This window comes from Psammomys obesus, unplaced genomic scaffold, assembly GCF_907164565.1.
Source record: "Psammomys obesus unplaced genomic scaffold, mPsaObe1.curated_primary_1811, whole genome shotgun sequence".
NCBI lineage: Eukaryota > Metazoa > Chordata > Mammalia > Rodentia > Muridae > Psammomys > Psammomys obesus.
The window spans coordinates 17,824,680-17,836,499 of record NW_026592548.1 but is presented as its reverse complement, the minus strand read 5'-3'; the positions used below and the strand labels follow the sequence as shown (position 1 = coordinate 17,836,499).

Sequence of the window (11,820 nt, the reverse complement as noted above, 5' to 3'; positions counted from 1 at the left end):
TCTCTCTCTCTCTCTCTCTCTCTCTGCTTCAGAGATACTTCCAGACACAGAGCTCTTCCTACTAACACAGTGGCCAGTCAGACCTATTCATGTCAGGTGTTTCGATACCACATACCTAGGCACAGCCTCTTTGCTTGAAACGTATGCCTGTCTGCCTTTAAATTTTTATTCTTAATTTCTCTCTCTCTCTACCCCTTTCCTTCCTTCTCCCTCTCCCTCCTTGTTTGTTTGTTTGTAACAAAGTCTGACTGTGTAGCCCTGGCTGGCCTGGAATTTTTGGGGTTGTGGATATCTGCCTGCCTCCACCATTTGAGTGCTGGGATAAAATGCTTGCACCACCCCATTTGGTGTCATTATTTTTCTTTGTATCACATAAGAATAGTATTCTTATTTTGCTTTGATCTTTGAGGTAAGGTCTTCCTATGTATATGTAGTCAGTATAGCCTTGATTGCTCTATTTTGACTCAGCTGTCTAAATGCTCAGGTTGTAGGCATATACTATTATACCAGCTTTTTTTTTCCCCTCTATTTTTAACTATAATCTTTTCTTCTAAGATTTGGGATGTGAATAATGACAACATACTGTTTACATATAGCTCATTACTAGACTGGCATAGTTGGTAAATGCTTCAGAGCAGACACGTAAGCCATGGTATCTAAGCTGGATCCTGAGTGGCCATGTTGAGATGCTTACCATTAACATGGGGAGCTCCGTCCTGGTCCTGGCTAAGTGTGTAACTGTGCTTGCCTCCTTAGGGGACCGGGTTATCGATGTAGGATCTGAATGGAGAACTTTCAGCAATGACAAAGCAACAAAAGACCCATCTCGAGTTGGAGACTCTCAGAATCCTCTTCTGAGTGATGGAGATTTGTCTACTATGATTGGCAAGGTAAGAGTTCTACTTAGCAAGAACTATAAAGGGGAGACTAGACAGGGGAAAGGTAGGATCTTTGCAAAAGTATCACTAACCCAGAGAATAAGATTTGCCAATGTTACCATTGGGAAAGTCTACCAACTTTGGTGTGTGTGTGGTTTTTTGTTTGTTTGTGTGTTTTGTTTTGTTTTGTTTTCACCATCATGGAGGGAAGAACATAAAATCAAAATTATAGTCTTGGGCTGGGATTAATAGCACTGGCTGTTCTACTGGAGGACTTGGGTTCAATTCCCAGCATTTGCAGTGAGGCTCACAAACTGTAACTACGGTCCGGGGAGACCCTTCTGGCCTCCAGTGGCACCACTCATTCACTGGAAAACACGCACACAAGCCAACCAACCAGATGTGTACAATTACAAAGTCAAAGTTACCATCTTTGTACTTTCTGTGAAAGAATTTTCCACTTGAATGTCTGTTTACCCCAGATGGGGAACCAGTGATGGACCCAAGTAACGATTCTGCCAAAGGCCACATCCCACTGTAGGCACAAACTCCTAGAACTGCAATCCTGGAGTTTTCTGCAGGCAGCAGGCCAGGTTGGAAAAATCTCTTCAGGCTACATAGCCAGTTATAGACCAACCAGGGGTATATAGTGAGACCCTGTCTCAAAGAAACAAACAAAAACAGTTTGTGCCATTGTGAAACTCTAAAACAGCATATAATTCCATTTTCTGTGTTCTTGAACAATTGTTTAGATTTACTTAAGTGTCTATGAAACCAGTTTCTTTTTTTTAATATTTTAATTTTTTATTTCTTTAAAGGATTTATTTATTTATTACATATACAGTGCCTGCAACCCAGAAAAGGGCATCAGATCTCATTATAGATGGTTGTGAGCCACCATGTGGTTGCTGGGAATTGAACTCAGGACCTCAAAAAGCGCAAACAGTGCTCCTAACCTCTGAACCATCTCTCTAGCCCCGAAATCAGTTTCTTTAAAGCATGTTCTCATGGAAGTTTCTGTTTGAGGCACAGGCTCCACAGACAGACTCCCAGGGCATATAGAGTCAGATTGTGTAAATTATATTTTCATAGAGACTGTCTGTTTAAATTTTCCAAAAAATGTTTAGCAAGATGGTATCTTTTATAGGGTACGGGAGCTGCAAGTTTTGATGAGTTTGGCAATTCTAAGTATCAGAATCGGAGAACAATGAGTAGTTCTGATAGAGCGATGATGAATGCATTCAAGGAAATCACGACCATGGCAGACAGAATCAACCTCCCTCGCAATATAGTTGTAAGTTCCTGTCCACCTCCTTTAAGCCACTCTGACATTTACTTTGCATAATTTAATGAACACATAAAATTTTGATACTGTAAGTAATTAAATGGCCTAGACTTAATTAAACGTAGTTTCTCTGCTTTGAAGGATCGAACAAATAATTTATTCAAGCAAGTATATGAGCAGAAGAGCCTGAAGGGAAGAGCTAATGACGCGATAGCTTCTGCTTGCCTGTACATCGCCTGTAGACAAGAAGGCGTTCCGAGGACATTTAAAGGTAAGACTTCCATTGCACCACGTAGAGCTCAGACAGCAGCTCTGACACTTAAGAGCTAGTGCTTGTCTTCACCGTGGCACAGTAATCCACGCACACAGCATTTGCCAGTGCCTTGTTATCTTGTTCTTTGACAGTCCTCTTGGCCATGCCTCTGGCAAGCTGCTTTTGTAGGTAGCATCATTCTCTGTGGAAGCCCACTGTAAGCTGACTGTTCTGTGGGCTTTAGGGCCCAGCATCATATGCTGCAGTGGCTTTTGGCGTTACCTTGGCAGCTGGTGAGGAAAACAACTACTACTAGCACCAGTCTTAAGTGTGAGCGAGTCAAGTCCAGACCAAAAACTCTGACTTATCTATTGGCTTTTGTGAGCTTGTGTTTACTCAGGGGCACAGGCCAGCCTACTCCAGTGTTGCTGTGATACATGGATCCACTGACTTTCACTGCCCAGGTCCAGGTTGGAGACTACACTCACAATATCGAATGAGTATCTTTCACAAGCTTTCCTTTGTCAACATGAGGAGGGATGAGTTTATCACACATGTTTCAGCTTATTTAGTGCCCATGCAGATCAATGCAAGGAGTGTGTGTGCGCTTGCATTCTTCAGATCAGTGTTCCTCCTTAGAACAGCACTTACAAGGGTTCATGTATAAGGCTCAGGGAAGTTTTTCATTAGTTGGAGAAACTTATTCATATAAATTGGACTAGATAAGTTTGTATCTTGAAAGAATACAACCTAAATTTAAAGTGTGGTGAAAATATAAACCAAGAAATTTTGAATGAATAAACTCCGTGGGAAGTATTGCTGAGAGGATTAGGGCTTTGTCTTAAAGCCTTGATTGACTTTTTTACAACTAGAATATTTTATTTTTATAATAAAAAGAGAGAAATTATAAAATGAACTCTGGCTTATGAGTTAAAAAAAATTTTTTTTTTCTTTTAGAAATCTGTGCTGTATCCCGAATTTCTAAGAAAGAAATTGGCCGCTGTTTTAAACTGATTTTGAAAGCTTTGGAAACCAGTGTGGATCTGATCACAACTGGAGACTTTATGTCCAGGTTCTGCTCCAATCTTTGCCTCCCCAAGCAAGTGCAGATGGCAGCGACACACATAGCCCGCAAGGCAGTGGAGCTGGACTTGGTTCCTGGCAGAAGCCCGATCTCTGTGGCGGCAGCAGCTATTTACATGGCTTCCCAGGCATCAGCTGAGAAGCGGACACAGAAAGGTGGGATTTTCATCAGGAAGTGTGCCAGCGAGATGGCAAGGCTCGGAGTGTGGTGGTTTTACTTTTAATCTCCCATGAAGCAGGTTAACTATTCAGAACAAGGAAAGAGGATGAGATATATAGCCCTCCTGACCGTCAAAAGGAGTGTTTGCTTAGTGTGCCTGAGGGCCTAGTTTTTATTTCCAGCATCTCGAAACCAAAACAAAATACCTGAAAACACAGTATTTTGCTTTTAAGTGATTATTTAGAGGCATAGAATTATGTACAAGTCTCCTCCCATAATAAAATTAAAAATTTTTTAATTTTAATTTGTGTCTTTTGGGGGGTATTTATTTCCTGGAGGATGGGCAGCTTATCATGGTCACATCACTGAAGAAAATGGCATCTGTTGCCCTGGATTTTTTTTTTTTTTTAGCAAATCTACTTTATTTAGGGTTATAAAATGCTTCTATCTTCCTTCCAACCCCCCAACACCAGGTAGGAGGGAAAGAAGTTAGTAGAGACAGGGGCCAGAGTTCTCTCTGCCACTTCTTGCTGGGTAGAGTCGTAGGATTCTTTTGGAGGCAACACCAATACCAGTCACTTAGAAATTCAACAGTCCAGGTAACTGGCCAATCAGCAAGCAGCAAATGCAGCAGCAGGACAAACCAGGAGCAAACACTCTTTCTTCAAGCAGCTGCCTTCCTCCTCTGGGCTGTCATATTTACATCCCTCAAAGTCCTCAGAATTCAACTACTTCCACCTGGCAAAGACCACTGTTCCACACTTATCAGGTGTGGACAAACTAAAAATCCCCAACTTGGAATTTTAACAAAAACCTGTGTACATATCATAAGCCAAAATATCTACAACAGGTACCCCTTTCCCCAGACACAATTGTCAGTCATCCCTAAGGGAAAGATGGGGCCTCGTGCATGTTCTGTCTCCATTTTTTTGTTTGTTTTGGGGTTGTTTTTGAGGTAAGGTCTTACATCCCGAGCTGGCTGTAAACTTGCCATCTAGCTCAGGATCTTTATGATGTGCTGGGGAAAACCCAGGGCTTTCCACATGGTGTGTTGTCTCAGCCCTGCAACACAGTACTTGTCCAAAGCAACACAGTATCTGTCACCATAGGGCCATGCCTTTAGGTTGCTTCACATCTTTCAGTATTCCTAAGATACCTTTACAGAGGCCTACCATTAGTATTTTTAATATGGACTTTGACTCCTGCTTTTACCTGTTAGGTTGTGTTTCCTTCCATTTTTAATCCTAAAAAGTGAGATTGGAGGACTTTTCTGTTTTCCCCATTGGTAAGAGGAAAGAGGTGTTGCAGATCAACTGAATGTCTTGCTTTTTGTCTTTTAGAAATCGGAGACATTGCTGGTGTTGCTGATGTTACAATCAGACAGTCCTACAGACTGATCTACCCTCGGGCTCCAGATCTCTTCCCTTCAGACTTCAAGTTTGACACCCCAGTGGACAAATTACCCCAGCTATAAGCTGAGACAACTAAATGTCACACTGTTATGTACATGGAACTTTGTACATTGCCTACACAATGCTGGTTGAGCCTTTAATGAGGACAAAGAAGATGGTACGCATTCCAGAGCTAAATATTATTGCTTAGCATTCTGTATGTATATACTAGTGCAACGTATTTAATGATTTAAATTTCTTACTGAATCTGCTTTCTTTTTAGTGATCTAGGAAACAGTATTTTGGAAGATGTTGAAATATGTAATTCTCAAATAAAGCATTTTTCAAAACTGAGTTTTTGTTACATGAAATTTATAATTTATAATATATAATAAGTCCTGTATATGATTACAGGTAATAGTGCTAAGAGCCTTGTTTCCCATTGTTTTTATATTTAGGTTCTTTTATTTCAATAGTCGTAGAAACAGAGCTTGAGAAGCATTGTTAACATCTACAACACATCAGAGTGTGAGAGTATTGAAAACATGCACACAGAAGAAACTGTGTGAGAGGTGATGAGCTGGCCTTGAAAAGCATCAGCTCTTGCAGTAGTGAAAGCTTGTTTTTACTGAGCTCAGTGGACAGAAGGGATAATGAAATAACAGCAGACCAACAGGTTTAAATTTGGAATGTTAATAAATTATTTCACAGAATCAGCTTGTCTATGATTCTTTTCTTAGTTATGTTAATGGGATTTGTATGGCGATTACTGGACCCTAGGAGTGTGTAGAAATTAGTCACACCATTCACAACATTTTTTTTTTTTTTTTTTTTTTTTTTTTTTTTTGTAAAGACTTATTTATACAGCATTCTGCCTGAACATCTCTTTTAGAAGAGGGCACCAGACCAGATCTCACTATAGGTGGTTATGAGCCACCACGTGGTTGCTAGGAAGTGAACTCAGGACCTTTGGAAGAACAGCAAGTGTTCTTAACCTCTGAGCCATCTCTCCAGCCTGCATTGACAGTAGTCTAGGTTTTTGCATGTCAGTGTTTAAGGTGTCTTACCTAGGCACTGGAAAACTAATGAAATGTTGCTGTCTTTAATTGGATCAGATAACTCTGTTAGACATCACTCATGTGGACTGCTGGCTCTCACTCTCGTAGACACTAGCACTGGGAGGCAGGCTCACATGTTGCTTCATAGAAGACTTCTACCCCTACTGTCATTCTGCTCATGGAAGGAGGATGGGCATGGGACCGTGAAGACCAGTATTATTTCTTGCCAAAGAGGCTGTTTTCCATGTTTCCTTCTTGGGCGCCATTCTTCATCCCTAGTATTTCTTATTTCAGTTGTCCTGGGCTTTGGTGAGGATCACACAGCTCCCAACTAAGAGAAATTGCAATCTGCAACCACATCGAGGTTTTAGAAGTGTAGCTTTGTCGATTATTAAACTCAGTCCTCAGGAGAGCTGGAAAATAGAACCCCCATAAGTTTTCTGGAATTATGGGCGTAGGGGGTGGCTTTAAGTAAGGAAGCAATTTGACAGAAGCGAAGATAAGTGGTTAGCTGAAGGGGGTTCTAAAAAAGGCAGTTTAATCGAACCTAAGTGAGCTGGGGCATCTTGACCAAGGATTCCTAGAATAGAGTTGGGTAGTTTGCCATGGGATTCTCCACCAAAGAGATCAAATTCTAGTTAAACCTGAAATGGTCTTAGCAAGAATGCAAGATGGAGGAACTTCACTATCCTGCCCTGTCACAGTCCTCACCCCACTCCTTATGTCAGAGAAGCCTCTAGAAATGAAAAGATCTGCCCACATTCGCTTAGTAGTTGAAGTAGGACTGAGGTCTTCTGACAGAAACTCCTCTTTCTATGAAGCCAGACCACAGGGGATAATTTCACAAGAAGTTTGCCTCAAGTACTGAGGTCAGCTAGATCTTTCAAGTAGAATTCTATTATTAAAGAGACTATTTAGAAGGAAACCTTACATATGGCTTCTTAGGAAAAGCTTGTAAGAGTACATTCTAGCCAGGTGGTAATGGCACATACCTTTAATCCCAGCACTCTGGATGCAGAAGTGGTGGAAGGCTGGCCTGGTCTACAGAGTGGGTTCTAGAACAGCTAGGGCTATAGAGTGAAGCCTTAACTTGAAACAAGAAACAAAACAGTATTGGGGGAGGGAGTGGAGAAAAGGAATAAAACCTTGTCATACAAACGTGACCGTTTTGCTCTACAGAATACCTGCAAGCTGGGTGGTTGTGAGACGCCACTGGAATCACCAAGAGCAAGTTGGCTAGGCAGGACAGATGAGCCCTTGGTTAAGTCAGTGTATAAGGTAGAGAGTGGTCAGGTGTCACCTGGGGTCAAACTTGAGACTCTCCATGCACATTCATGTATGCCCGCACACATGGGAACACAAATGTGTATGTAGCACACCACACATGTGCAAGAAAAGTTAACTTTTATCAGCCAGGTGACAGAGTTAATAACTAGAAATTGACCTTTAGCTATTTTTGCAAACTAAAAACTCCTGCAACTTGATGCCTCCTGATAGTAAGCCTTTGTGCTCACAGCAGCGAATGTACGTTATCCATGGCTGTCTTTGGGGCCTGAGCTAATTTTCTGTCACAGGTGTGAGATTTACTTTAATTATCATGATGAACAACTGGAAGGGGTCAGCCTTGTACCCATCTGGTCCAAATCCAGGCAAAAGATGTTATAGGCCCCATGCTAATATTTCCAGTTGCCAATGGCTCTGACTTTTCCCGTTGCTGGATTTTAATCTCATCCACCAATTGTGGAGCTACTGAAAGATTCCCTGACCCTGATCCTTCTGCTCTTGCCGTCCCAGATACCCACACTTATGCCAGGATATCAGGATTGCCTGGCATCACAATGACGGCATTGTCAGTTGATCTTCAGGTCAGAGAGACACCTGGGCTTTCACATACTTCCCTCATTACCCTTTCAGGGTCTGTGGTAGGGGGGAGAGGACTTTAAGCTAGTTACTGGAGGCTTTTGACTGACAGCAAATGAAAGGATGACTTTGAGAGGAAAAAAGTTCTCTCACCTGTCACTTTGACCCTAGATGCCAAGTAAAATACCTAAACAGACATTACTTGGGAATAAATTCTAGCACTGCCCACCGGAGGTAGTGTCTGATTCCATCGGTTCAAAACTGAGCCCCACTCTAGATGCAAACTATAGGCAGTAGTTTGCTATTCATGATGTCAGCTGGCTGAAAACTGAAGCTTACTTTAATTTCATTAATTTGCTTTAGCGGGACCCAGGAAAGCACGTTTGCCAGCTTGTTATTTATAATAAAAGGACAGAGGTAAATGGCCTACTGGTCAACGCATGTGCAAAGTGAAGAATTTCAGACCCTCTTTGGGCACTTTATCTTCCAGGAACCTTCACTGTCAGCTATCAGGAAGTTTTTTTTTTTTCCATTTTTTATTTATTTTAATTTTTATTAATTACACTTTATTCACTTTGTATCCCCCGTGACCTCCTCCCTCCTCTCCTCCCAATCCCACCCTCTCTCCCCCTTCTCCACACGTGCCCCTCCCCAAGTCCACTGATTGATAGGGGTGGTCCTCCTCTCTTTCCTTCTGATTCTTGTCTATCAGGTCTCATCAGGAGTAGCTGCATTGTCTTCCTCTGTGACCTGGTAAGGTTGCTCCCCCTCAGGGGGAGGTGATCAAAGAGCAGGCCAATCAGTTCATGTCAGAGACAGTCCCTGTTCCCATTACTATGGAACCCACTTGGACACTGAACTGCCATGGGCAACATCTGTGCAGGGATTCTAGTTTATCTCCATCAATGGTCCTTGGTTGGAGTATTAGTCTCAGAAAAGACCCCTGTGCCCAGATTTTTTGGTTCTGTTGCTCTCCTTGTAGAGCTCCTGTCCTCTCCAGGTCTGTGGATATTAGACATATAATACAGGATACACCTACTAAAATCTATACACCTAAAGAAACTAATCAAGGAGGACTCTGGCTAAATGTTCTAACCCCATACAGAAAGGCAAAGAAGATAGACATCAGAAGGAGAAAACAGGGAACAGTACAGGAGCATGCCACAAAGGGCCTCTGAAAGGCTCTACCCTACAGGGTATCAAAGCAGATGCTGAGACTTATGGCCAACCTTTGGGCAGAGTGCAGGGAATTTCATGAAAGAAGTATCAGAAAGTTCTTAACTGCTGTTTGAACTGTGTGTGATACTTTTCTCCTGCAGAAGAAAAATTCTCATGCCCTTTCCTTGGTCTTTGAAAGCCTGCTTCTCTCAGAGTCTTATTTGATAGTATGTTTAGTTTTAAAACATTTGAGAAAGACAGTTTATATGTATGCAAAATACTTAGTGGATGTAATGTGCTGAATTTCATGTCTCTGCCAAAAAATAGTGTTTTAAAGGACCAAAGATGATGGAATTAAAGCCACTCAAAACAGAACCAGACTAGTGCTGTTAGTGAACTCAAAGGGGCAGTTTGCTCCATACTCTGAATAAAGCAGGTCTAGGATGTAAAATTCATGGAGCTCCCAGGTGAACATATGCCAGTCCTGTTAAAACCTTCACTGAAGGCTGAGGCTGGTTGGTCTGAGTCCTCAGAGCTGCCTGTAACAACCTCATTCACTACATTTTGAGTTCCTTTCAACTTTATAGCTAAGAGCCATTAGAAAACTCAACAATGGACTTCAAACCTTCAAAATCCTTCCAATGTTTGACCCAGCAAACAGAATCTTTGCACTAAGCTTCTGCTTTATTTTTCCACATCCTATCTAGTTTTCACTATGCAATGGGGGCTGGAGTTTTGACCATGACATCAGCATTTTAGCTTGGACTGAGGCTATTATTGTTCTCTGTAGATTCCAAATGGTGTCATGGAAATGGTAGATATTCAATGATGCCTCTAAACAATTTTTAACGGTCACCAAATACACAGATGGTTAAGCTGTGTAGGCCTTGTCTATCTTTAGAGGATCTCAAGAATAACTCCACAGAGGTACTAACCAAGTTCCTAGGCTACTGTTCTATGTAGGCTCAAGATTTAAAAACTGAAAATGAGAAAAAATTGACAGATAAAACCATGAGGGTGGCTAGTCAGGCGTGGTGGTGCGCATGTTTAATCCCAGCATTCAGGAGACAGAGGCAGGTGGATCTCTGAGTTTTAGGCCAGCCTGACTTACAAAGTGAGTCCAGGACAGCCAGGGCACTATTATACAGAGAAACCAAACCAAACAAACAAAAATCATGGGGATGAAATGTTCACATACTTCTATTAAGTCAGAACGTTTGGAGCTGTCACTGAAAGTACTTAGCAAGAAGTGATAAAAGGAGTTTGTCACAGCAGGAAGCAGTTTGTGATCCTGAACATTTAAGAGGTCAAGGCAGCAGGTTCTGTCATGTGGGCAGCCAGGAAGCATTAAGCCTGACTGGGGAGGGGCACTAAACCTTAAAACCTGACACAGTGACCCACTTCATCCCACAGGGCCTCATCTTTGAACGATCAACAACTTCTCAAAACCACAGCATCATATCAGCTGGTGACCAAGTGTGTTCAAACACATGAGCCCAGAACATTTTCCATTCATACCACAAAACTGTCCAAGCTCACATTAGTGGTTCAGTAGCAGGAGGAGGAACACTTTTCTGGTTAATTTTCAGTGTGATTGGGAGTAGTTGCAAGAGACATCATGTATGTGGAAGTTCATCATTGTCTATTCAAGACTGTTTACTTTTTCCAGGTAACATGGGCTTGCAAAGATCCACAAAAACTGACTGGGACCCGAAATGGAGCTGTGCAGAAAAACCTATGGACTAATTTGAGAGAAACATCATATTATAAGTTATGTACCTGATTTCTCTAATGTCTCCCAAAATAGGACTTTTCTCTTAACTGGCTTTTTTGCTGTTGTTGTAGAAGTTCTGATTCTAGGATATTTTTTTTTTATTTTTTGGTTTTTCCATGTAGGGGTTCTCTGTGCAGCCTTGGTTGTCCTGGAACCAACTATGTTGACTGGGCTGTCCTCGAACTCACAGAGATCCCCTTGCCTCTACCTCCTTGAGTGTTGGGATTAAAGGCATTCACCACCACTGCAGCCCACTGGATATTTTGTATTTTGATGGCATGCTGACACATAACATCTTGAATAAACCACTGCTGTTAAGCAAACTGTAACCCTGAGTTTTCCCTCCTGCATGGCCTCTTCCAGTCTTCACATGTCCCATGGTGGCCTTTAAGTCATATATAGGCTAACCTGCCTGTCTCCAAGTCCCACTGCTAGGATGCAAGTATATGCATCTGGCTTATGAGGCAAGGGGACTGAGCATGCTACACAAGCATCCTACTGCTTTGCTGTATGTTCAGACCTCCTGAGTTTCCAAGTAGACAATCACATTCATCTACAAATAATAGCTTTATTTCTTTTTGAATACTGGACTATGATAAGTACAGTACACTGCTGAAATGAGGTAAAGATGACAGGTGTCCTCGCTTTAGGCCCAACTTAAAATGTTCTCTCAGAGGACGTAAACCAGTAGCTTTCAACCTTCCTAATGCTGCAACCTTTTAAAACAGTTCCACATGCTATGGTGACCCCCATCCATAACATTATTTTCGTTGCTATTTCATAACGGTGATTTTGTTCCTGTTGAGTTGTAATCTAAGTATCTGTGGATTTTGGATAGTCTTGGGCAACCCCTGTGAAAGCAGTGTTTGAACCTCAAAGGGGTCATAACTGACAAGTTGAGAACTGCTGATGTAGAGGAT

At 41.9% G+C, this 11,820-nt stretch overlaps 1 protein-coding gene across 2 annotated transcripts in view; it reads left to right on the top strand.

Annotated features, from left to right (window-relative positions):
* Gtf2b (general transcription factor IIB) overlaps window positions 1-5,404 on the top strand; it is a 17,395-nt gene extending 11,991 nt beyond the window's left edge. The window contains exons 3-7 of one of the 2 annotated variants that reach the window (XM_055614320.1): window positions 757-890; window positions 2,026-2,172; window positions 2,305-2,434; window positions 3,374-3,655; window positions 5,000-5,404. In XM_055614320.1, coding sequence (XP_055470295.1) covers window positions 757-890; window positions 2,026-2,172; window positions 2,305-2,434; window positions 3,374-3,655; window positions 5,000-5,133 — 827 coding nt within the window. In that variant the 3' untranslated portion in view covers window positions 5,134-5,404. The remainder of the gene's footprint in view (window positions 1-756; window positions 891-2,025; window positions 2,173-2,304; window positions 2,435-3,373; window positions 3,656-4,999) is intronic. The other variant, XM_055614321.1, reaches the window with a different exon arrangement.
* Window positions 5,405-11,820: the final 6,416 nt, after the last annotated feature.